This window comes from Cheilinus undulatus, linkage group 12 (genome assembly GCF_018320785.1).
Source record: "Cheilinus undulatus linkage group 12, ASM1832078v1, whole genome shotgun sequence".
Classification (NCBI taxonomy): domain Eukaryota; kingdom Metazoa; phylum Chordata; class Actinopteri; order Labriformes; family Labridae; genus Cheilinus; species Cheilinus undulatus.
The window spans coordinates 9489033-9515087 of NC_054876.1; the positions used below are offsets into that span (position 1 = coordinate 9489033).

The 26055-nt window shown below is 39.3% G+C and overlaps 1 protein-coding gene across 1 annotated transcript in view; it reads right to left on the reverse strand.

The window, feature by feature from the left end:
* uvrag (UV radiation resistance associated gene) overlaps positions 1-26055 on the reverse strand; it is a 198115-nt gene that overhangs the window by 93929 nt on the left and 78131 nt on the right. The window contains exons 11-12 of the mRNA XM_041801333.1: positions 24902-24962; positions 17400-17565 (exon numbers count right to left, since the gene is read on the reverse strand). Of these exons, the coding sequence (XP_041657267.1) occupies positions 17400-17565; positions 24902-24962 (227 nt within the window). The remainder of the gene's footprint in view (positions 1-17399; positions 17566-24901; positions 24963-26055) is intronic.

Below are 26055 nucleotides of genomic sequence, written 5' to 3' on the forward strand. Positions count from 1 at the left end.
CCTAAAACTTCATCCAGTATTTTCAACAACCATCCACAAGGAAGGATGCTACCTCCAGGTTTCTATTCTTTCATATTATTTCAGTTTGTCTTGGTGGCATTTCTGTAAACAGAGAAAAATATCATGCACACAGAGTTAATTTGAAGAGAGCTAATGGTCACAACAAAGGGAAACTGAGCTCTGCCAGTAAAAACAGAAAAAAAATCCTGTCTCAACTGATGTAAAATAAAACCCTTAATGGCTGAAATTTTACTTTAAAACTTTGACAACATCCAGGTCATCAAGATTATAATGCTGAAAAGCATTTCCGCATACCCTGAGAAATTTAATCACAGCATTCAAATTTCTTCTTTAAAAACGTTCCCAGAGAAACCTCAGTCGGGCTCACGATGAGTCCTTAAACTGCTGAATCGTCTGCACTTGTGTTCTTACATGGAGGAATATGTGTTTGCAAGCTGAACGCCCCTCTTATGCCCATATAAGGGCATGAGACTGCAGGACAGTGCACAAACACAGAAGGCAAATAGGAATGAGAAGAAATGTATTATGACATCAGTAATGTCTAGAATTGATTCTTAGATGCATTGTGATGTAGAGGTGGAAGATCCTGAATCGATTTATAAATGCCCAATAATCAATAATAATTCATTATTTACATATTTAATACTGTGGAATAGCAGGAACAAAAAGGTGGAACTCTGACACGCAGCATGCAACAGCAAGATTTAGATTACCAGTTGTTCATCTGTGAAAAAGGACATTTTTATGTTTGTAATTTCAGAAATGTTACAATGAAAGGATGCTGCTACCTTTGGTTCAGTGCAACTGTAAAATACATGCATCAAAATGCATCAATAATCAATTGAAAACTGAACCGTAGCACTATGGATCGATATAGTCGAATCAAATCGTGAGGTGCCTAAAGATTCCCACTTCTAGTAATGTCCAAACATAGTCATTCAGAAAGGTCAGGCATCAGAAACAATATGAATTGTGCTTTATTAAGAAAAAGATGAGCTCAATATGAATTTAAAAATACTCTAAATGAAGAGGTAGGGGTGAGGGATCAAATATGTAAGATTTGATAGTAATCTATTTATTCCAAAAGCTGATGCTGAGTCCAGCGTAGGGTCTGACTGTTGTAGTTCTAATGGTCAAAGTGGCCACCCTTACCCCAGGCAGCCATGTTTAAAGCTGACTATTAGAGAACAAAGGAAACAGGGTCAGTGGGTTCTTCCTCAGAGACTGTGTATATTTACATAAGTTTCACTATAGAGGACTGCTCTTGGTTTCCTCATTGTATTAAGCACAGGTGGGTGGTCGGACACAGCTTTACTGAGCTTTAGAAGAATACGGAGCAGTGACTGGCTGACCTGCTGTAATGTACACACAGGCTCAGAGCTCCACATGTGTTAGCTCTGCTGTTTACAATTCTTAATTAATACTCCAAATGTGCAAACAACAGTTCTGCCTCACATGTTAGAGACAAGGCTTGGCCAGAGCATGCACCACTGTTTTAATACTGAGGAGGACAGGGGGGTTCCATGTGAGTTTCACAACGTCTTTAATGTGAAGTTTCAAACAGCGAAGGACCATAAATCATCTACGCCTGCTTTGTAAAAAAAAAAAACACCTGCCCTACAACTGTCAGAGCTCTAATGGCAGCGGTTACTTTATAAATCACAGGGAGCTGTAATTTTCAATATCTGAGAAATGATTACACTGAGCATCTGTCACTGAATGCTGTTTTAATGACCGCTGCTGCACTAAAGACCCTGGTTTAACCGTTTCACCATCTCGCTCTCTGCTGTTAAAGTGTCTCCTGAGTGATGTGGCGGTTCCTCTCTCTGTCATTTTGATTTTCATCACAGCTTTTAAGAATATCCAGGAGTCCTCGGACCCCCACTCTAAACCCCTGAGCTCTCATTTCTTCATTCTCCACGATTTCTTCCATTGTTTTAATCATGAGCAGTGATAAAGGAGAGGGTTAAGTCTGACCAGCAGCACCCTACAGAGCACCCAGAAGCCAAACACACGGGCCAAAGAAGACTATCGCTTCAGCCAAAACATGGGATTTTAAAAAGAAGGTGGATCAAAAGATTAAAACAAATACAGGATTAGAACTGTTAATTCAACCTCCTGGCAGCCTCAGGTCAGCACCAATTTTCATGATCAGAGCTGTTCTAACAAGACAGAGTCTCAGAGTACGTTCCTTTTGGAGACTGTACAAAAGCTGGCCTTCACTAAAGGATTAAAAAATCTTTGCTGGTTTTAGGGTCTGAGACAGCCCACAAATGACTATAAATAAAGACAGATGAAGCAGTTTTGTTCCTATAGTGTGTGCAGAGGAATACATGACCATAGAAATGCTTGACACCGACTAGGGCTGGGCAATTAAATAGCAAATTAGATTGAATGGCAATATGGCCTGCTGCAATTTTCTAAACTGCACAGTGCAATATTTTCAAATCTGAAATGTGTGAAAATACAGATTTGATGCAATTTTCTTTGCAGCAGAGATTTTATGCTCTACACAATAATTATCCATACATACAAGAGTCTTTTTCAAGAATAGTTTAATAAAATCCTACTTTTTCAGTTCGTGTTTATGTTTTTCTCAATCAAAATGAGAACAACAAAAAAATTATCATCCCTATAGGATAGAAATCAATATCAAATTTGCTATATGAGCCAAAATCCCAATTAGATATTGCTTTTCAAATCTTTCATCCCTAGTTTAATCTATCTTAAATTGTATTGGTTATAATATTGAATGATTCATTGCTTATGTTTATTGAATAATACATAAGGTGAGCAATCTAAAAATAATCACATAAGAAATTGCAATCACAATATGGGGGAAAAAATTTTGATTTTTTTCTCAAATCGTTCAGCCCTAACACCGACAGATTCATTCACAAATAACCAGATTCCTACACTAAGAACTGGGATTATCAAGGAATTTCCTGACAGTCAAATGTGACTTTGGAGTTGAAAAAAAATATCAGATGGTAGTAAGACCTCCTTATCATCTTTGGACAACTTTTAATAACTAGAACCTGGCAGTTTTATTTCCTAACATTTCCCACTGCTGGACAGTGGAAGTAAACTGGTGGGTCAATAAGAATGCCTGCTATGTTTTTCTGTGGTGGTAATTTATAAGCAATCGATCAACATGAGGCCTAAGTATCTTGAACTTTAACCAATAACCTCCAAAATCAAATTATTTCCTTCTTGTGTTGGAGTGGACATATGTGCAAAGTCAGAAGAAAATCGCTCCCAACACATGGTGTTCACAGGTAAGGAAAGCAGAAATCATTGAAGTCATTCTATCAACAAATCAATTTTCCCACGTTTGCTATATATGTAGGCAATTGGGAATCATCAGTCACAGGGGAGGCTCACCCTAAAGCACAGCCTGCATTATCATCAGGTTTATTTCAAATAAAATCATAATTTATAAAACAAAGCAAATGCTGAAATAAAAAAGACTTTGAACCAGTGATTGGGATCATAAACTCATTAGAAAACTGTTTACTGTGTAAATAAATCAGTACAGGAGTTGGATCATTTCCTCATCTGCTTTCATTCAATCCTGCTCCTAATAACCATACTCTCTGAAACTACACAAGTCAATGCATCCACTTCTTGTATAATCAGTGATTTATGGGCATGCTCACGATGCCAGTGCCAACATGCTGATACTAAGTGTGCATGAAATTTTCCATCCTGACTTAACAAAATGACAAGGTGAGCTTGCCAATATATGTGATTTTTTTTTCAGTCAACAAAGAGTGCAGCTAATGCAGAGAAAATGTGCACATTCTTTTGAAATTTGGTTGTAAGCTGAAGTATTTGCCAAAGTAAAAATGCGATCTGTTAGTTAAACAGATGGAACTTGGACTATTTTTTTTAAGTGACGTAAAAATATAAATGGACAATTTAAAGAAAAATCCATTAACTGTAAAATGTAAATTTTTCACATGTACATGGTATTACAGAAATGTGCTGCATAAGGTAGAGCAGGCTCCTTCCTCTGGTAGTCATTTGGTGCATTTTTACCAAGCAGCTTGTTTTGGTACAGTGAAGTCTGATTTTGCTTGCATTTCTACAGCCAAACGTACCCAGACTTGGTGTGTGGAGATGTTAGCCAGCAGGGTGTCTAACTCCAACATTTAGAGTCAGACAGGTGCGCTTGGTACCTCAACAGAAGGCTGCTAAAAAAGTAGGACAGTACAGGATGGCTATTTTGGTAACCTTCCCAACTTTTACACACAATAGTGTGGAAAAACAGACAATTTCAAACCAAACCAAAGCAAGCTAAACTTGACCCCTTCTTGGAGATGCATTAATTGATGTTTTTACACATTCATGTGCCAATTCTTATCTGGATGTCTGGGCAAAGTTCTTCATGGACTGACAGGAATACGTGCCTTTTTACCTCCTGTCTCCTGTTAACAGTAACATAAAATCTCTGAAAGCACAGCATAAACTCTGAAAAGAAAATGATAAACTAAGAATTTAGCTCACCTGAGGCACTTTGCTAAGTTTATGTAGGTCATGAATGGTGCAGGCACTGTAATTACATGAAAGACCAGTATAATAAATTATTATTTCTATTTGTTGAGTTCTGGTTGCCATGCAACAAGTCAAAAGCCCCTGCTGTTTTATGATAATAACAGATTTTGGACTCTCTTCTGTGGTATGTACCATACCTCCAAACTGACATTCCACACGTGCAGAAATATTCTGCTCTAATCAGCAGTGTTGCTAATGGATGTGGATGTGGTTGAATATGATTATCCCCTTGGTGTTAGAGTGAATAGTCTGGGTTGGTTCAAAGCTACAGAGACATAGAATAAAGATGAAAGTCCGCGGTCATGCTTGCACCTGTCTTCACAGCATGTTAACATCTGCTTTTGCTGAGCAGTCTGTTTATTCCAACATCTATTTTATCCCTTTTATCTGTACTGTTAGCATTTTAAAATAATGTTATAAAACAACTAGCACAAATTTGGTGGTTTATTGTTTAAAGTGTGAACATTTGTGGTCATTTTGCAAAAACTTCTGAGCCTTTATTCTTATGTGGTGAAATGACAGATTGCTGAGCTGTATGCTTTGCACTAAAAGTGTCACTAAAGTATGGAGACTTTGGGCCCTTTACCAGGGGAAGGCCAACTGTAAAGACCAAAAACAAAACTGAATAGTGCTCTATTTCCAACATCAAGGCATAAATACTCTTACTTGAATGCTGCAGTAATTCATCCCAAAATGGATTAGTCCATGTGGTGATAAATGACTCTCAAAGTCTAGATAAATTATGACATTAATTGTCATTTCTCAAGCAGAAATATCTGATATTTGCTGGATCACACTTACTTTAATGCATTAGGGTCCGGGACCAGCATGATTACGATACAACACGATGCAATGCGGCATGATACGATAGGATAGGATATGATGCAAAATAAGATGTAGCAGACACAATGCAATATGATATGACAGGATACAATAGGATATGATGTGATAAGATGTGCTATGACACAATGCAATATAGCCCGATACTGAAGTATATGATGTAATAAGTTACCATGCAATATAATATGATAGGAAAGGGTATGCTACAATAGGATACAATGCAATAAGCTATGAGACAATGTGATGCAATACAGTACGATACAATACAAAAGGCTACAAATGATGCAAAAGGATGCAATACGATATGATCATTTTATTCTCCCAGTAGTTAAACTGGTCTTTGATCCCAATGCTGCCCTCATTCGGCTGCTTTCTTAGACCCTGTCAGATTGCCAAGCCACCCCTTACCACCTCCAGTATCTTCAGAGAGCCATTCAGCACAGATGCTTCTTGTTATCTGATTTTAATGAAGTATGGACAGATGGTGGACCAGCGGGGCTCCCAGATGAAGGGCAGCATATGAAACTAACCTGTCAACCCAGAGGAGACTCCTTGATTTCTGCAGAGCTATCATAAACATACCAGTCATGCTATTGTCCTTGAGTGACTGGACACAAAATTTCAAAAGACAAGTTAACAGTCTGTCCAGTCTCAGGACGACTTTGTAGTTGACTTCAGAGAATAATGAGCCAATTATAGATATTGATTTAAGGTCTCTGGCTCCAAATATGAGCATCTCCTTCATCACTTCAGAGAATAAAGCAGTTGATCCACTACCAAACACGTGCTTATCACACTGTTTTAAATACCACGAGTAATCCTGTGATGTCTGGTGATGCGCAGTCAAGCAAAGGGCAGTACACTATATTCAACTTATCAATTTTCATACTAGATACTTAATCCAACAGTAAGAGCTTAAAATAGCAACAAAACCAGAAAAGTAGTGCATTTCATGTTGTAGTTAAAGACAATGACTCAAAAGTTTTATCTGCTTTTGTTTAAGTCAGTACAGCAGGAGTCAAAGTTGTAAATTTAACAACAAAATTAGACAATACTGTCTTTACAAATATCAAACCTATGACATAATCTGAGCTGTATTTGATTTAATTACAAGCAAGCAAAGCTTATGGGAGTAGAGTTGCACGTGGCTTTGTCAGGATATAGCACAATGGCTCCCAATTACATTCAGGGTCCAGTTTAAAATTCTTCTAACTTTGTCTTGCATGGTCAAGTAACTGCTTATATCAAAGAGCTGTTGTAGCAGGGGTCACCAACTGCATTTGTTAAAGGGCCAGATTTTTCTTTAATGGATGCTTTGGGGGCAGACTTTCAAATAAACTTAAATTAGAAACATTTGAGTCTAATTACCATATTTCAAAATATTTTATTTTATTTCAAATGTATTCAGTTTTTAGCATCTAAAAGTGAGAACAGTCCCTATACCATAGTCAGCCACAAGGGGGCAAGTGAGATATTTCAGCTGACTGCATCAAGGCTGCTATGTTCTCCATTCCAGAGTTCGGTGCTAATATGGTATGCCCTGAGTGAAAAAAAAACCTGTGCAGGAAAAAGGGCTTTAGTTTTAATTCTCAGGCAGTTAAAAACTGAGGCTGAATGAAAACCACTTTCAATCAAGAATGAACTCAAATTATGTGTTTATCATGCATCATATTTGCTAACAATGGGCAACAGGTGGATTTCTATACAATAAATCAAACATTTAACTAATCTGGACATTTTTATTAGTCTTGATTGTTTTGTTTTAGCTTTAAGGAATTTAAAAAAAAGATGCCTTATATGCATCATCCCTTTTTTTTCCTCTGCATATTTCTGAATCATGTTTTATTTCATTTTCAGATGGTAAATGTGTCATTGCTGTCTCCAAATACAAAGCCAAGTATAAAAGCAGTCTGTAAATTTTATCATTGGATTCTAAATAGTTTGATGAACAATTTGTCCATGTCTGTTTAATCTTCTAAAACCACAATTTCCTCTATACCTCGGCATAATCACTAATGGAGGAACATATAGAAGGATTGCTGAAATTTGTCAATACTTTTCTTTTTCCATACCACATTTTAAAAACTATAAAAATAAAAACATAAAAACATTAATTAAATAGTAGATAGCACTGAAAAGGTACAAGAGCTTTAAAAATATATATATTTCAAAACACAAGAGTAAAGGTGAGGGAAAAACTTAATGTGTGGAAGTTTGCCAACATTTGTTATAAGAAAAACAAGAAGTGAACCTAAAATTGGTACCAATGAATTCCATTTTGTTGCTGTGGTGTCAAAACAGGTTTTCAATATTGTTTGATATTTACTCATATCAGAAATTATGATATTGCCACTATGTTAAACTAAAGAGGATACATTTTGTCTATTTTGTCTTTGATGCAATAATTTACATAAAGCTTTTCATCACATCTTAATGTAAACAAATAGACAAAATAACAAGAGAAAGGAGTAAGGTAAAGATAACATATGTCCTAGTATCCATGTTACCTTATTTTTAATTAGCAAATCGTTTGAATGTCACAGACTGTGGTAAAATAATATTGAAGACACATTTAGAAAAAATAGCAGTTTCAACAGTTAAAATCAACAAAGTAAAAAAAATAAAGTAAAATCTCATCAGGATACATTTTACAATAAAAGCTTTATAACAAGAGTAACTTCTTCAGATAAAACAAAGTCTTTTCTTTTCTATGTAGTTGGAAATGTCAGGACAGAGATTGCATTTAACTGCATCATATTTTCATGCTAATTTTAAGTAGAATTTCAGGGAAATTACTTTTCAGCTAATGATTCTTAACCACCTTAAGTGGACTGCAGAAAAGCCAAACTGCTTGTTCGTGTATGTTTTCCTGTATTATGTGTCTTTGAGCAGGATGTTTAGCATGCCCTGCAGCCCCACTGTGCTCCGGGTGCAGTGGCCCCTCTCCTCCTGTGCACATGGTACATGTTAAGAGACATGAAACCGCTGAAGCCCCGGAACAATAACCTCTTTTCTTGGAGCTCACAGGCTGCACCCTTCTTAAAGCTGCCCTCCCTTGCTTGGCACTCGCATTCGCTACTTCCAGTTCCTCTGTGTTTAAACGGAGCAGTGATGTGTAAATCCCACTTACATCCATTTTTCCTTTAGCGGGTGATAAAGAGAAAAAATCTGATTTGCCTCGATCCATTGGGGGAATGACTATTTGAGGCAGCGCTGGCTGTTTTAATGGCTGGGCTCTGGACTCAATCAGACACTGGACATCTGGATCACATCTCTCCAGTTCTCCCACATGCAATCAGAAGTACTGGAACTGGACTTTATACAGGGCTGAATGTGGGCGCAACATGGCGTAGGAGCCCGCTGATTTCACAGAACATCTCCCACAGGGCGGACGGTGGATCTGTGATTCCAAAAATGATTTGAAAAAAAGGCGCCAAACAGGCCCGGGACATCCCACACCTTTCTTCTTTGGCCAGTTTAAAGTCTGTCCAAAGAGCTGCAGGGTAACACCGCTCTGATCACCACATGTCCTGACTGGAGAAATATCAGACTATAAAATCAGGCAGCCTGTAGAGACAGTAGCCAAATATAAAAGATGAAACATATTCAAGTTCAAACCCACTGACACACAAGTTTTAACACTTCTGTTAGGAGGCTGAGCTGCACAGCTGAGTTTTGTTTATTAAGTTGAGTGTTTCGAGATATTTTCAAGGATTATTTGAGCAAATAATCAGTTGCACTAAGCCTCAAGTTGCAGCAAATGTGACCCAAAATGTGGCTTCAAGTTGTTAAGTATGTACCAGCCAAAGATGTCTATTACTGCAAGCATGAGGAATACAACAAACACCATTCAAGCAGGGATCCTGCAGCACAACATGCAGCCAAAGCAGCATAAGGTTCCTATGTGCCTGTCATTATAACGGACTGACTGCTTGCTAATCTGACCACGCTTTGAGAAAACGGATCCCCTGCCACCTCACTTATCACCACCGGCTGCCTCTTTCCGACACTTTAATCACTGCTTTTTTGTACACGTTCAGAGCTCGGCTGGTCGCTTTCCGTCTACCCACACATCATTTTGTTGTGTGTCTGCAACTCGCCGGGACCTCAGGGGTCATAAACATTTGCAGGGGGGGGGGTGAAAGTTTTCTGGAGAGGTTGGCTTTGCTCAAGGACACCTAAGGGTGATACTTGATTGGTGTGTTTGTTCAACTGCCATAGGTTTGTTTTTGTTTTTTTTTTTTGTTAGTTGTGGTGTCTCCTAGTGAGCCTCTTCAGCTGCTGTTATGTCAACAATAACCACAGAGCAGCGTCCTCTCCATCTGAGATGTGCTTTCACCTGGCTGCTTATCTTTCTATGGATGACTCTTTCTGGGTAAGACTGCCAGCAGGGATGCAAAATATTGTATTTTTGTGTTAACATATGCTGCTATTTTAACCAATATATACACTTTTTTAAATTACACCAAGATCCACTCAAATTACTGTAACTAAGTCGTTTTTTGGAGGGTAATTGTAATTTTTTCTAGTACATTTTAGTACTTTTAGTACTTTTATAGCATTACTTCTATTTAGGTCAGTTTTAAGCACTTGCATATAGCACTCTTATACTTTTTCCATCTCTGTTGACTACATAGTAGCACACAGAGAAGGAAATGGAGAGTTGATATTGCAGGGTTAAACTATTCAGAGGATTTTAACACCCAAAGTACAATTTTAACTCCATTCAGAGTGAAATGGTTGTCAGTGTTGGAGCACCACCTGTTCATCACAGCCTACAGTCTTCACTAAACCACCCCTTACACTCATCCTACCCCTCACATAGTTTGTCGATGTCTATGTGTTCCTGTAAAGCGTCCTTGGGTTTCTTGAAAGGCGCTATATAAATTCAAGATATTATTATTATTATTTGGTGCCAGTGTTAGTTCAACAATGTAAAGAGTCAACTGATCTATGGAGTTACCCATCATGCCCTTGGGCAGAGTGTTTAAACAGTCATCCCTGGTGGGGTTCTTTTGCTCATGTTTCAGGTGGATAGTTTAGTTATTGTTTTTAGATGCATTTTTATCATGTGCGAAGTTATCCACTGAGTTAGAGCTCCTTCCTGTGACTTTAGGTGTTCCTAAAAGATGAATAGTGCATCTTCTTTATCAGGATGCAAGAGTTACTGATGCTCTGTCATATTGTAAAATATTTAACACTTTAAAGGGGACATGTTACACAAAAATCTATTTTTTTCAGGCTTTTCTAACAAAATTATGTGCCTCTGGCCTGTCCCCAATCCCCTCAAGTACCAGAAAAATCCATTCTCTCTTTCTCCTAGAAAATGTGTGCTGAAACAAGCTGTTCTCAGTTCTGCCCCCTCTCCCCATGATGTCATGTGGGGAGTTAGCACCGCCCCCAGGTTTGGGTGGCCCTCCCTGCTTGGAAGAAAGTTCCCCCTTTCTCTCCTGATCTTCCTCTCAACCAGCAGCTGAGAGCAGTATCAGGAGAGCCACATTCATTAAGCCACATCCATTTCCTGAGAGGGGCGGAGTCAGACAGCTCATTAACATTTAAGGCCAAAGACAGAGAAACAGCTCGTCCTGAACAGGGCTGAAACAGAGAAGTTTTTAGACATGCAAAAATCCAATATTGGAGTTTTTTTCAGCAACAGACTTCATAGGCATGTTTTGGGGACCTCTGAAAACAATATAAACTTTTTTTAAAAGGGTTAAATATGCCCCCTTTAAAACTGACTGATAGACAGTTTTAAAGAGTTCAAATTAACTCTATTTGAGTGTTATTAACAAGGTGTGATTCACTTGAACAACCTGGTTGGGAATCTATTTTCTTGTTGTTATAACCAATAGGGAAAACTTTTAATTTGATACTCTTCACTTTTACTCAAGTAGATTTATAGACCAGCACTTTCACTTTTACTTCAGTTAATTTACCAGAGTAACTGTACTTTTACTTTAGCACAACAGTTGCATACTTTCACACCTCTGAGAGATACTTCTCCAACTTGCAGGATTATCAAATTATAAATCCTTTATAAATTGATATTTATCACTAAAGAAAATATAATCAATACCATAATTTTCTGTGGTACTGCCCTGCCCCTTTGCAAATGTCTTTCATGTCAAAACAAAACAATGGTGTGTCTTTCTGGGCTTCAGTCAGGCTTATAATGACCTGATTTAATGTCAACATGAGGCCTGCTTCTCTTCTCTTACCAATTTAAATAATTTCATATAATGAGCCTTCTGCTGGTTTCAAATGACCCCCAACTCTCTCCTTACAGCCAATTTAGATCACAGCAGACCGCTCTGGCCTCAGACGTTTTCATTTTACACATATAAAGGCTGACAAGTGCTACAAAAATACCTTTATTTGTTCATAATTTCTAAGAAATAAACACCCTAAATTAAATGTGTGAAAAAAAAGTCCAATGGCAGCTCAAATTTTCTGCTGATATCAACTGTTATATCAAGTTCTGCACATTAAAGAAGAAACATGAGTGTTATGTAAAGAACTAATGAGAACAAGCATGCTCTGGACTTTCATCTTTACTCTCCTGATCCTTTGACTTTGAACCCACTCAGACTTTAAACTCTCACAACAAGAGGCCAATCACATTCACCCACATCCACGGCTATTAGTAACACTGCTGATTACAGCAGAATCCCTGCTCTCTCCCTTGCTGAAGGTGGTCTGTCACATGCGGAATTTAAAATGTGTTTTTGGTGCATACCTGAGCACGTGTGTCCAAAGAGTGATATAATCAGGACACAGCGGGGGGGTTTCTAAAGTCTGACTGGTTGCTGAGCAACATGGACATAACAAATATAAATAATACTTTTATCACACTGGTCCTTTCTATACAGCGCATGAACCGTTCACGACTTACATAAACGTGCCAAACATGAAGCCCCAGGTAAGCCTTAGTTTATCATTTTCTTCTCTCTGTGCCAACAAAGTATTTTCACTCATGAATATTTCTTGGTTTAACTGAAATGATACGATGCCGTGAAGATAGGAAGCGGAGCGGTCACAGCTCCAGGGTGTCATAAATAAGCTGATACTGAAGGATGCTGTGATTAAGAGTCTCAGCAGGGATTCATCCTGAACTCTCTGGACACCTAAACGCTGCATAAAAAAATAACTCTTTACACTTGGAAATATAAAAAAAAATCTGAAGAAGTGCATAACTGAGCTGCAGATGTTTTCTCTGCATAAGGAAGTATATATTCTGAGATTTCTTTGCAATATATTCTTATCCGTCCAAATCCAGCTGCTGAGCTTCGGTGCTGCTGTATGGTCCGTATTATAACTTGCTACTGAGCAGTGATTTACAAATTAACTCTAGACGTGCAATCCTTGAGTACTGAACCTGGAAACAGCAAAAACCAAATAACCTAAGTTAGTAATTCTGATTAACAAACACATAATACTGAATATAAGCCACAATAAAATACAATCTACAGAGAAACATTGCATTATAAGGTATAAAAGAGCACAAGCAATTAAATTGAGTGCAATGACACTATGAATACACTATATTGTCAAAAGTATTCGCTCACCTGCCTTGACTCACATATAAACTTAAGTGACATCCCATTTTTAATCCATAGGATTTAATATGACGTCAGTCCATCCTTTGCAGCTATAACAGTTTCAACTTTTCTGAGAAGGCTTTCCACAAGGTTTAGGAGTGTGTTTATGGGAATTTTTGACCATTCTTCCAGAAGCGCATTTGTGGGGTTGCAAACCAATATTGGACGAGAAGGTCTGACTGTCAGTCTCCGCTCTAATTCATCCCAAAGGTGTTCTATTGGGTTGAGGTCAGGACTCTGTGCAGGCCAGTCAAGTTCATCTACACCAAACTCTCTCATCCATGTCTTTATGGACCTTGCTTTGTGCACTGGTGCACAGTCATGTTGGAACAGGAAGGGGCCATCCACAAACTGTTCCCACAAAGTTGGGAGCATGGGATTGTCCAGAATCTGTTGGTATGCTGAAGCATTCAGAGTTCCTTTCACTGGAACTAAGGGGCCAAGCACAGCTCCTGAAAAACAACCCCACACCATAATCCCCCCCTCCACCAAACTTTACACTTGGCACAATTCAGTCAGACAAGTACCATTATCCTGGCAACCACCAAACCCAGACTCATCCATCAGATTGCCAGATGGAGAAGCACGATTCGCCACTCCAAAGAACGCGTCTCCACTGCTCTAGAGTCCAGTGGCAGCGTGCTTTACACCACTGCATCTGATGCTTTGCATTGCACATGATGATGTATGGCTTGGATGCAGCTGCTCGGCCATGGAAACCCATTCCATGAAGCTCTCTACGCACTGTTCTTGAGTTAATCTGAAGGCCACATGAAGTTTGAAGGTCTGTAGCGATTGACTCTGCAGAAAATTGGCGACCTCTGGGCACTATGCGCCTCAGCATCCACTAAACCGCTCCATCATTTTACGTGGCCTACCACTTCGTGGCTGAGTAGCTGTCGTTCCCAATCACTTCCAGTTTGTTATAATACCACTGATAGTTGACTGTAGAATATTTAGTAGCAAGGAAATTTCAGCACCAGACTTGTTGCACAGGTAGCATCCTATCACAGTACCATGCTGGAATTCACTCAGCTCCTGAGAGCGACCCATTCTTTCACAAATGTTTGTAGAAACAGTCTGCATGCCTAGGTGCTTGATTTTATTACACCTGTGGCCATGGAAGTGATTGGAACACCTGATTTTAATTATTTGGATGTGTGAGTGAATACTTTTGGCAATATAGTCTATCTTTTATGAGAAATTGGGTAAATAAACTTGATTAGAATTTCTGCAGTGTGGCTCCGGGTTAAACCGTCTGTTCACACACACACACAGAATCCACTTTTATGATATTGCACATAGGATGGATACATTTAAACTGGGTTTGTCATATTTGGGCTGTACTGCAGGCATAGTGGTATCCAGAGAGGTTGTTAGATGAACTGGCAAACTTCCCAAACCTGAGCTTATCTCTGTGGTAGGTCCGTGCTCAGTGAACTTCAACGAACCTCAAACATTTCAAAATTACATCAAAAATAAAAGGAAGCATGTAATAAAAGAACAGAGAACCTTAACAAATTAATATATAGAAAAAGTGTAAATGAGCAGTGGTTTTGCTGACCTGAAAATGAAATCCGCCAAATAATGTAAGGTCCACATATACAACTACTGTGTAGTTTGTATGTTATTCTGTTGTTTCTTTCTATTAGAAGCACAATAAAAAAAATGATGAAGCCAAAGCTATTCTATTCTATTTTATTCAAACAATGCTCTTCCTCAGAGAATACAGGTCAGATTCATATTGGGCATTATGCCAACCTTCACCCTGCCAGCCATCCAGAATGCATTTTGATTAGCTTGTGAAGTGAACCAGGAAGACCACTTTTGAAATTCATCCATGGAACAAAAATGGTGGATTACTATTCGGTGACTGTTCCTTACAGAAACTTTTTAGAGCAACCAATGGAGCTGGGTAAAGGTGGGCAGCATGTCCCTACTCAACATCTTTTGTTTTATTTTAATTGAGAACACCCCAGCAGCAAAATTTATATACTGGCTGAGTTACAAAACAATCTATGCATGGTACCACTATGCACCCGGGCACACCAGACTGCATGGGAAAGATTTTAAATCCAACAGCTTAAAGACCATGACTAGGAAGGGTAAAACCTTAAAAAAGAAAAAAACTCAGAGGGTGATTGGACAATCATCGTGTCTGCCAGTTCAATTATGGGCCAATCAGACTAACAAAACATCTGACTAAAACAGTATGCACCACCACTGAGAAGTAAACAACACAACAAACTTCATGGGTCAGTTGAGCTAGTCGGTAAATTGAAGTCTCGCCCCTGCTGTAAGACGGGAAAAAACATTTTACAACAAGAAAAGTTTTCAGGTTACTGTTTTGCTCTTCTTTCAATAGCATAAAATTGTCCAGGTCTGATGAAACTGCTGCTACAGCTGCATCTATGCTCATTTCTTCAACAGCAGCCATTGTTTACAGGCTTGCAGGCACTTCAACTAAACCATCCCTGTAGCTACCGTCTCTTTCTCCTAAAATGACATTGATTGGTTTGTTCCTTTTCTGAGAGGGATCAAGCAAATCAGTTTCAAACTTTTCCTCCACCTGCAAAAACTCTTGCTTCTCTTTTTTCAACTCTTATTCAACTTTTTGTGGGTAGCGTAGCTATAGAGCAGATACTTTGGCTGTCTTGTTTCTGTTTGTCTTACCTTTAGGTGATGTTCTGATGCATGCTATTTTCAGCTTTCTAGCACACCCACAGCTGTTATTAACTCTGATGATTATAGCATAACAGTGCTGCATGTGTGGAATGTCAAAATTAATTTAAGGTGCATACCTGAGCGTTTATATCCACACCTCAATTTCAAAAGACCAGCAGAGATTTTAAAAGATTTACTTGTTGCTTAGTAACAAGGACATAACAAATAAAAATAATAATTTTATTATATTTGCCTTTCTGTAATGACAAAGCCTGTAAAATTCATGACCTTCATAAATGTGCCAGACAAAAAGCCTGAGGTGAGTTTGAGGTTTTAGTTTACTATTTTCTTTTCTCTATGATTTCATAGTGTTTTCAATATCCAATAGTTACTGATTCAACAGACACAACAGAATGCTGTAAAGGTACAAAGTAAACCAGTTCCTTCTCCAGAGTGGGATAAAGATGTGTTTTTGAACATATTTCTGAGGGGTTTGTAATTCCTAACAAGCTCAAAAACCTTTTTGACATTTTTGACTCTGATGAAGACGCAGTGCGCATCAAAACGTTCGACCTCTGCACCTGATTAAACTACTAAATGATTCATGTGCTCCAGTTTATTCTTTGGATTTGCCTGTGAGGTAGATCAATTGAAACACCTTTTTACATACAGTGTGTTTAGATGCATCTATTCTTTTAATTTTGTTATACCGTGCTATTATACAGCTGCTGGAATGAGCAAAAAAGGGAAAAAACATGACACATTTCTGGAAAATCACTGCGCTCTCTCTTCGGCAGACAAAAAAAGGACTGGAAAAAAATAAAAGAACAGCAAAAACTAACTTAGTAATTAACTAACTAACCAACAAAGGGAAAAAAAGGACACCAATGAAGCCAAGCAAAATGAAACAAAGAAATACAAAAACAGAGAGAGGGAAGAGAAGGAAAGAAGCTGTAAAATATTTGGAGTTTGTTTAACGGCCTCAAGGAGATAAAAAGTGGCATGAGAAGTCTCTATAGTCCAAGTGAAGACCAAGACATTCAAAATGTGGTCTTGAGACCGGTCTCAAGAACAAGAACGTTCTCGAGTACTACAACACTAGTTTCTGAAAAAAACTCTATTTATAAGGTTCCTTGGTTATTTAATGTGCTCTTTGAATCCTCAAAAGCCTTGGTAAGAGCCGTAACCGAACTATGTCGACACCAAGACAATCAGCCAGACAATCAGCTTTTATCCCCATACTAAATATTAAACCTATATTTTTGTTTTTATTATGGTAATCATATCATTATTAGGTGAGTCAATGAGGCAGGGAGGAAAGACAATGTGTTTGTAATATCTACAAAGGTTGCTGGTCCTTTGTTACTTATAGACATCAAATGTTTTAAACAGCATAATCTCTGTATTTCAATGATGGATGGTATGAAAAGTAGGAAAACTTTTAAAAAAAATCAATCTGCCGTTATGAGTTTAACCAACAGCTTCTTGAAGAGAAAAGAGAGCGCTGTCTAGATTGCAAAAAAAAAACAAAAAAACAAAAAAAGCAAAATTTTGGTGTCGAACCAATGATTTAAAATGTTGTGCAGGAGTTTGCTTGCATCTTTTGGCGATTAAAAATACGAACCCGCAATCCCAAAACAAAAGGTAATGTCATAAAGGAGTAAGTATACGATTAGACAAATGTTGACTTGATCTTTCTTAAGTTTTGTTTGTACTCACTCTCTCTCCTTCTCCGTGAGCCTGTCGGTGATGGTGTCCTTGATGGAGGAGCGTGAACCCTTGTGGATGACTGGATACCTCAGAGGAACCTGCAGGAAGCACGAGATCATCAAGACCAGGTGCGACGTGTAACCCAGGGCGACTGCCACGCTCCCATCATCCTTTGCTGCAGAGCAGAAATGACACAGTCATGACACAGAGACAGAAAATGTTGTACTTGTTAATCTATCCAGGGCTTTAAAGGTGAGCTACATAAACACAGCAAAGCCGCAGAGCCTGTAATGTTATGCAAATTAAACTCAAACCAGCAGCATTTCAATCAACAAAGAGTGAGTATTTTATTACAACATCTTCAAAGCACAGTCAGAAATGTGTGTTTGGTTTTTATTCATGGAAAAATAAGATCTGTTCATATAAACATGTCCACATCTTGTGAATCCAAACAAAAAGTACAAACATCCGCCCAGAGACAGCTCTGAAACCAAGTCTTCACAGGAAGAAGAGCACCGCATTCATGTGGGAAAGTGTTTTGAAAATGATACAAAACGTTCATGCATCACGTCCAACTATCCCTGTGAGTCCAGAGAAGTGGGAATCAGGATGCCTCTGAACATTTCTGACTGTCTTGAGAAATGGTTTCAAGACAGCGCACTAAGTGGTTTCACATTCTCGAGCAGCAGCAGGACAGCGCTCGAGGCGGACTCGCAAAATCACCGTGGTTTTTATCTCCAAGCTTTGAAATAATAGACTATGGCAACAGAGAGTGGTCAAATCCTCCATGATGTGTTTTTCAAGAGGATAATGATGCAGTGCAGGCTTTCTGTGTTAAATCGTAAACAGCTTCCTGGCCTCGGGGGTTTACAGATCACACCAACAGGTCAACAAAAGGACACAAAACTAGGAGTGACACCTCAGGGTGCAAACTGAGACTGTTCATATGATGTCAGACTGAGCTGACAGTGAAAGCTTCTGTCAATGTGAGCCACTGAAGAGCCACCAGGCTCCACTTTGACCCTTAAGAGGATCAGGACTCAAACTGACCCTGACCCTGATCTATAATATGGACAGTCTCCCCTGTAGGCAGACTTCAACACTCTCTCAGACAGTTCCTAATATGATAACACTTTCTCTGCTGCAGACCTCACACAAAGAAGAGAAGAGGTCAGAGATGGGGTAAAACGGAGCCGGGAATCACCTTCCTCATATTTTCTTTCTAGGCTGAAAAAGCTTTTCTGCTTCACTTTGCAGTCCCTCATCTCTCATTGTTTAAAAAGAGATCTTAAACAAGTTTTTTTTTTAAGAAAACTAAAAAAACAATCACCTAACCCTTTAAAGCCATTTTGTATCATATTTGACAGGTGATTTTGTGAGACCTTTGTCCAATCCACATGATCAACAAGAAAAGCATTCGGAGAGCGCAGACCTCCGCCATCAGCCCTATCTCCCAATAGTAACAAGTCCTTTACAAAATTCCTGGATCCGGACGGTGATCCAGATCACTCCCAAAATCCAAACAGTTCTTCTTTATGCCAATTCTGACATTTCCTGAAAATTTCATCAAAATCCGTCCAGAACTTTTTGAGTTAAGTTGCTAACAAACAAACTAACTAACAAACAAACAAACAAACCCTGCTGATCACAAAACCTCCTTGATGGAGGTAATAATGTCCTTTAAAACCATTTAAATACAATCTGATGAAAAGTAAAAATGCTCTCCTGCAGATTATCAATTGCGAGAAATGCCTAATGCATCAAAGCGAGACAGAAAACATATAAGTGAAATTTTTGGAAATTTTTCTGTTTTTTTGATTTTGGTAAAAGGTTAATTAAACATCTCAGTCCCAAAAAATGAGAATTTTCTGGCTATTATTTGAGGTGTAAAGGGTTATAATCCTAAAATTTGGTGTGAAAAATATCTGAGAATCAATTTTCTAACCACATCACTCAGCCCTAGCCATTAATAGTTTGAACATGAACAACCCCTGGCAGGCAAAAAGGCTAACTACTTCTTTACAGAGAAGTTAATTATTTCAGTCTCCACCTACATGTTTTATTGAGTTTTTTAAGATTTATTTTTTGGGCCTTTTTTATGCCTTGATTATATAGAGGAAGGCCAGTGGATAGACTTGAAAACAGCAAGGAGAGTGGGGACAGACATGGGAGAGACAGGTAGAGGGCCATAGGGCGGATTTGAACCTGGGCCACCCGCATACATGGGTACCTCAAACCCACCTCTGTAAGGTGCATTACCTTAAACCACTCGGCCATCTCGATGCCCCATGTTTTACTTAGTTTTATTTAGTCTTATCTTTTTTATGCGGGAGAGAGTATCATTTTAAAAGGGAAAAAACAGGCTTTCCAGTGGTGTAAGATTTATTGCCAAGAAGCATTGTTACAGCCACCAAACACCTGATGATAATACCGTATACTGAGGAAAATTTGGGGAAAGTTTAAGCAATTAAAACTAGGAAATCACCCAATCCTGCCATGCCTTTTCATAGTATTCATCAGCAGTACATTGAGGAAAACACTTAGATAACATCACTTGCCCTATAAAAGGTTTCATTCAAGTATCAATAATAATTGCAGGTGAGTTGCATGTGGAGGCTTCCTGTTGATTAGATGGCATATAATAACCATTATTATCCTAGAGAGCATGAGTACAGGATGATGATGGCAGCAAGAAGCTGATGAAAACTCTGAGACAACAGCACACAACCCTTCATTTTTAACATAAGATCTGGCACCTCAATCTGTGCATTTACAGGAGGGTACACTAGTGCCTTGGTTCCCAACCTGGGGTCCGGGACCCCCTTAGTAGGGCGACAGAGATCTCAGGGGGGGCACAAGGCTCTGTCTGCCCTGAGGTTGTTAAAATTAGATCTGCACATATTAACAGAAATCATGATATTACACTTACAAATCATTCATGTAATGTTTTTTTGGGTACAATAATGTGTGTTTAGGGCTACTTTGTTTGGATTTACACAAAAAATGATTAAAATTTATGTTAATTTTGGCCACAAAGCATTACCATTTTTTTCTTGTCAGTCCTACGGGGGCTCAAGTTTTCTTAGGTACAAGAAGGGGGGGCTCAAAGGAAAAAAGGTTGGGAACCACTGCACTAGTGGATGTCTCTAGGGCAAGGAGATAGTGATTGACTAAACATTAAAAAAACACGAAAATTGCTTGGAAATATACCTGGGTGGCCATAAATATACCTCGATGGCCGGCCCAAGTATAGTCGAACTATGGGAAACACTGGTCACACTTTCTATGTTAGACTTTGATATTAATGTCAGCCTGAGAACTTCCTCTCTTGCCACATTACACAAACTCAAACCACAGTCAAACTAACTTTGAGGGAGGTGTTAGAAGTGGATGCATTAGGACTGGCTATATTAGGTCTTTTTACTCTGTCCACTGCACATGCTCAGTCGTTACTCACTGCCAGGTGTCCATCTATGTAGGACAGTGGGGCAGAAGCAGATGCAGGCCTCCACCTTATGGGAACAAGTGATGGCTGCAAACACAAACGTGTCTGTCACTGCTGTGCTCTTCACTGCACTCTTAAAAATGTTAACAGGTGGAGCAGGACAGCGGGGAGCGGAGGAGACAGGGCGGTATTTTTGAATTATGGCTTTAGAGGCCTGCGGGGTCTCACCAGCTGTGAGGGGGGTGTCGAGTGGACAGTGTGTTCTCAGTGTTAGACAAACGCTGCACACTGAGCTCAATCATTCAATTCATCTCAGAGGTCATGAAGTCATCAAGTGTCTCTCTCTCGCTCTGTGACAGAAAATCCCATTCATCACGACAGATACAGTGTCATCCTTACTCAAACCGACACACCGGCCTTTATGCCCCCAGCGTCTGCTAATAAAACTATTTTTGTCATTCAGTCTGCTGCACAATGCTGTGTCTCTGAAATTCACCATGTGGTTTTTGTGGCTGTTTCTGAATGGGATGCTGGATGATTCAATCAGTCTGGGACAAGACTGTTTAAGGCTGTGGGATTTCTGAACAACTTCACTATAAAGGTCCAATGAGAATTTACAAATACTGTCCAAAATAACAGAAAAATGAAAAACAAGATTTGTTTATTCCAACCACTTCCTTTTAGCAGACATTTAAAGTTAAGAAGTCCAAACTTTTTTCACGTGAAGTTTCTTGAGGTCCAAACTCTCTCTGAGGTTAAGTAGGGGTGAACCCAAATAGTCAAATATTTGCCTATTCGTGCGAAAAAGCCTCATCTGACTTCCAATCTCTCAGTCAAACAACCACTAATGAAACAAGGATCATTCCAGCTCTATGGGGGAGCACAAAGTCTACTTTAAAATAGATTTGGCTGTTTTCTCCAAAGAAATCATGTCTAATTATGCATATCTGTGTTGGATGCAGATGGCCTGACAGTTAGGTTGTGGTTCATGTACGCTGATGGCCTAAGTTCATCTGTGGCTCCTTTCTAAACTTTGCAGACAGAAGTATTGTGCCAGAATTGATAATTATTTATTTTCACTGTTTCAACCAGACCTGTTGCAACAGGAGTAAATAGTCAAGCACCTATTCCTGCAGTCTCTTTTATTAACATTTGTGATACAAAATTGGTTGTTCTCAGTGACCTTTTCAAGCTAACCTTGCAAAGCAGATGGATACGCCCGTTTCTGTTTTTCACTGGTGAATCCATCTTGCAATGGATCCATCTGAACAGTTTGGGCCTCGTTAGAAAGTGACAGGACCAATCAGCGTCGAGGGGCAGTACTTTCGGGCATGGCAGAGTCGTGACATAAGCAAGCAGCAACAAGAGGTCGGTGGAGGTATGGCGGAAGACATTAGTGTGGATGCTGCTAAAGCACCAGTTCTATCAGAACTTGACGACATTTCTTTGTTAAAAGAAGAAAAAAGAACAGCACTGAGCTGTTTGCTTGTCAAAAAACAATAAAAGTCCTGTACTGACATGTCTACAGTCGCCATGGTTTGCGGTGTTATGCAGTTCTCTATGGAGCTTACTCCTTCGGATAGAGCACAGGAGCGCAGCTTGGTAGCGGCTACGTCACGTGTTTTGTTGCTCTGATTGGCCCGTGAAGATGTGACAGACAGAACGTTCATCCCATCACCCTCTGAGGTTTTTTTCAAAGGCTCCGCCCTCTCCCAAACACTGTGTATGAGTGGTTTTCCAGATGGATGTGTGAAACAAATCCATCTGGCGTGCCAGGTTATTAGAAAGCAGAAGTGTTTAGGAACAACAGCAACTCAGTCATGAAGTGGAAGGCCTCAAGAAATCACAGAATAAGGTCAATGACTGCTAAGGAAGTTGCCAACACTCTATGCTGACTCCATAGCTGACGAGTTCTGAACTTCCAATAATGTTAGCACAAAAACTGTGTGGTGAGAGCTTCATGCTTCTCTGCTTGGCAGTCGGATAGGCGAAACAGGGAGTGGCAGACACTGGGAGAACGTTACCTGCCTGACTGCACTGTGCAGTGTGGAGGAGGGGCAATGGTATGGGACTGTTTTTCAGGGTTTGGACTAGGCCCCTTTTCTCCACTGAAGGACAGTCTTAAAGCTTCAGCATAAACATTTTGGACAATGCTATGCTTCCAACTGTGTGGCAACAGTTTGGGGAGGGTCCTTTTCAATTCCACCATGACTGTGTCCCAGCACACAAAGCAAGGACTATAAAGACATAGTGTGATAAATTAGGTGTGGAACCTGACCACAACTCCATTGAGAGTGGAGGCTTTTATAGCTTTGAAAGGGGGCCAACTCCTTATTAAAGTACATGGATATGAATACAAAAGTCATTACAGTCTGTTGGTGTGATGGTCAGGCAGCCAAATAATTTTGTCCATAATAGTGTAGTGTAGTGAAGAACAAAGCTGACTGACAGAGAGTTGCAGCAAGACAGAGAGCGGCAGTGCTGGGCAATACAGGCAGAAAGGCACACAAAGGCTACCTTCACACTGGAGTTAAAAGTGACCTGAATCAGATTTTTTTGCTCATATGTGACTCATATCTGACATATATCTGATCTTTTGGAATTAAGTTGCAGTGTGAACAGCCAAACAAAAAATATACAATCTGAAAAAAAAAAAAGAATGAAGCATTAAGGCCTGCAGTGTGAAGTGAGGCTGAATGTGTTATATTCTGATAGTTTCACAGCGGTTACGCTGTAAACAACTTGGAAACATCTCTTGAACTTGACCAGAATATGCAGGATGTTTGTACTGAAGTGGCCCTCTGCCAAAGCATCAGCTCCTGTGGCCTGTTTAATTCACCGATAAGCAAATACAACTATTAAGTCCCTTTATCATTTCAGTAAAATGTACACATCAGCATCAGTGTCTGTTACAGACAGATGGAGAGCAGAGGAGAGGAAAGACAACGTCTTCTGGTTGTTAAGTCCCAACCTGCAGACTTTTTTTCACTTTGTCTCGGTAAATAAACACTTGATGCTGTCTGACATATGCTTGTAAATTGCACAGCTGGGCTGGAACAACTGATTTAGTTAACAGTAATCATTATGAATTAATACTACGATCTGAGAATATTTTGTAGGCTTTATGATGCTAAATAGTTATCATGTCGTGATCACTTAAATTATAAGATAAAAGACAGATGCATGCTGATTGTCTCTGAGTTAGCTGTTATTTTACTACAACATAATGAGGTTATAAATATTTAATCATACTTCCTAAGCCTGTTGTGTTAATTTTTATGATCATTTAGCTAAAAGAAGGATGCAATGAGGATTAAGTTGTAAGTTTGAAGCTTACATTGCTTTATGTCCAATGACAGATTAGAAAATAAAGGTGAGATTTTCAATTTAAAAACTCCTGTAGACAAAAGCCTCCAAATGTTTTAAGGGCCAGTCCTGATTTCTGGCTCGATGACTGTGACATGTTCTCCATCTGTTCTTATGTGTAACAGGAAAACACAAACTCACATCTCACTTGTGCCTCACTACCTAAAACACGCTTGTGATGAGATGTGCGTGTGACAGAGAATTTTAGCTGAACAGCTTTCTGCTGCAGCATAATCATTATCCCCTTACCCAGAGTATCTGAGGTCACACTGGCTGTGAAACATGTCGATTATTGTGTTTCTGATTGTATAGAGCAGCCGCGGTTAAGAAGACAGTCATCTTCTCGCTGCTAGTAAAAGCACTCACTCCCTCTTGATGATACAATTATGTCATTAAGTCTTTATGTATTAAATGAAGTTGCCTGTTATTATGAAATTATGTCAGTTACGCACGTGAGAGGCGGTAATCACTTGTTAGAGCGATGTTAAATTATCACCTACAGTAGCCAAACAGATGATATCACTCATACTGAATCTATGAGATCATCTAAATCTAACTGTTAATGGAAAATGGCCTTTTTCCACCAAACAATTACATGCAACAACATGGATTAAAGCTGGGCTAAAACATTTGTTTAACATGAATTATTACAGTTTATCCTCCTGTAACCTGGGAACATGAAAACAGAATCATGAATTACCTTGGAAGTCTTCAGAGTTCGGCAGCTTCACTCCACAGATGACATAATCTGACTGATTAGCCTGTGGGTGAAAATGAATTACATTCATTAAAGATGGTGATTAGACAGCAAACACAGACAAAGATAGCTCTAACACTGGCAGAAAGACTAATTTTGAACTTTTCTGTTACTCTGTAGTGCTGCCAGCATCTATTTAGTTTAATATATATAATGATTTAATGGCGAGACTGTATTAAATATCAGAAGATTATGTTCATAAAATTAATGGCTTGAGATAGAGCTCCCTTTAATCAAAGTTTGACATCTGAATAGGTGAGGATTTTTTATTTATTACTGTAGACAAAGCTGTCTCTACCTGGAAATTACTGAGTCCCAATTCAACACAACACCTGTTTGGATTCAAATATTTTTGTGACTCATATTTATTTTCTTATTTTAACAATTCAAATATGTTGGGTGGGTTGACTTTGATGAATTAAATGTGCTAATAGGCCGATTTGGACAATAATAAACAGATGCATTAAACATAACGAGCACAAGTTGAAAATGAAAAATCCAAACAAGACTGAACGGAACACACATTTAAAAATGAACTCAAAAGAACAGTCGGTATCGGGTGTGACCCCCACGAACATCCACACAGGCAGTACAACGTCTCCTCATGGACCTGACTAAGCATCTTAGGTTGTCTTGGGGAAGCTGTCGCCACTCTGCCTGTAGTGCATTGTGGAGATGCTGCCTGGTTTGAGGTCTGGGTACTCTTGATGAAAGAGCTCGTCCCAGTTGCTCCTAGACGTGCTCGATGGGCGATAAATCTGGTGAGCACGCAGGCCATGGCAGACAGTTAACACCATGTTGTGCCAGGAAAGCAGCTGTGACATGAGCAGTGTGGGGTCTGGCGTTATCCTCCTGGAAGATGGTCACATCTTTGTGATTCCTCAGGAATGGGACAACGACAGGGTCCAAGACTTCATCAATGTACCGCCGAGCTGTCAAGTTGCCATTGATGAAGACCAGAGGTGTTCTGTGATTGGCAGTAATCCCAGCCCACACCATCACACTGGCACCACCCCAACGATCCTTCTGTCTGATGCAGCATGGGGCATGACGCTCCCCACGGCGACGCCACACACGAACACGACCATCAGCGGCAT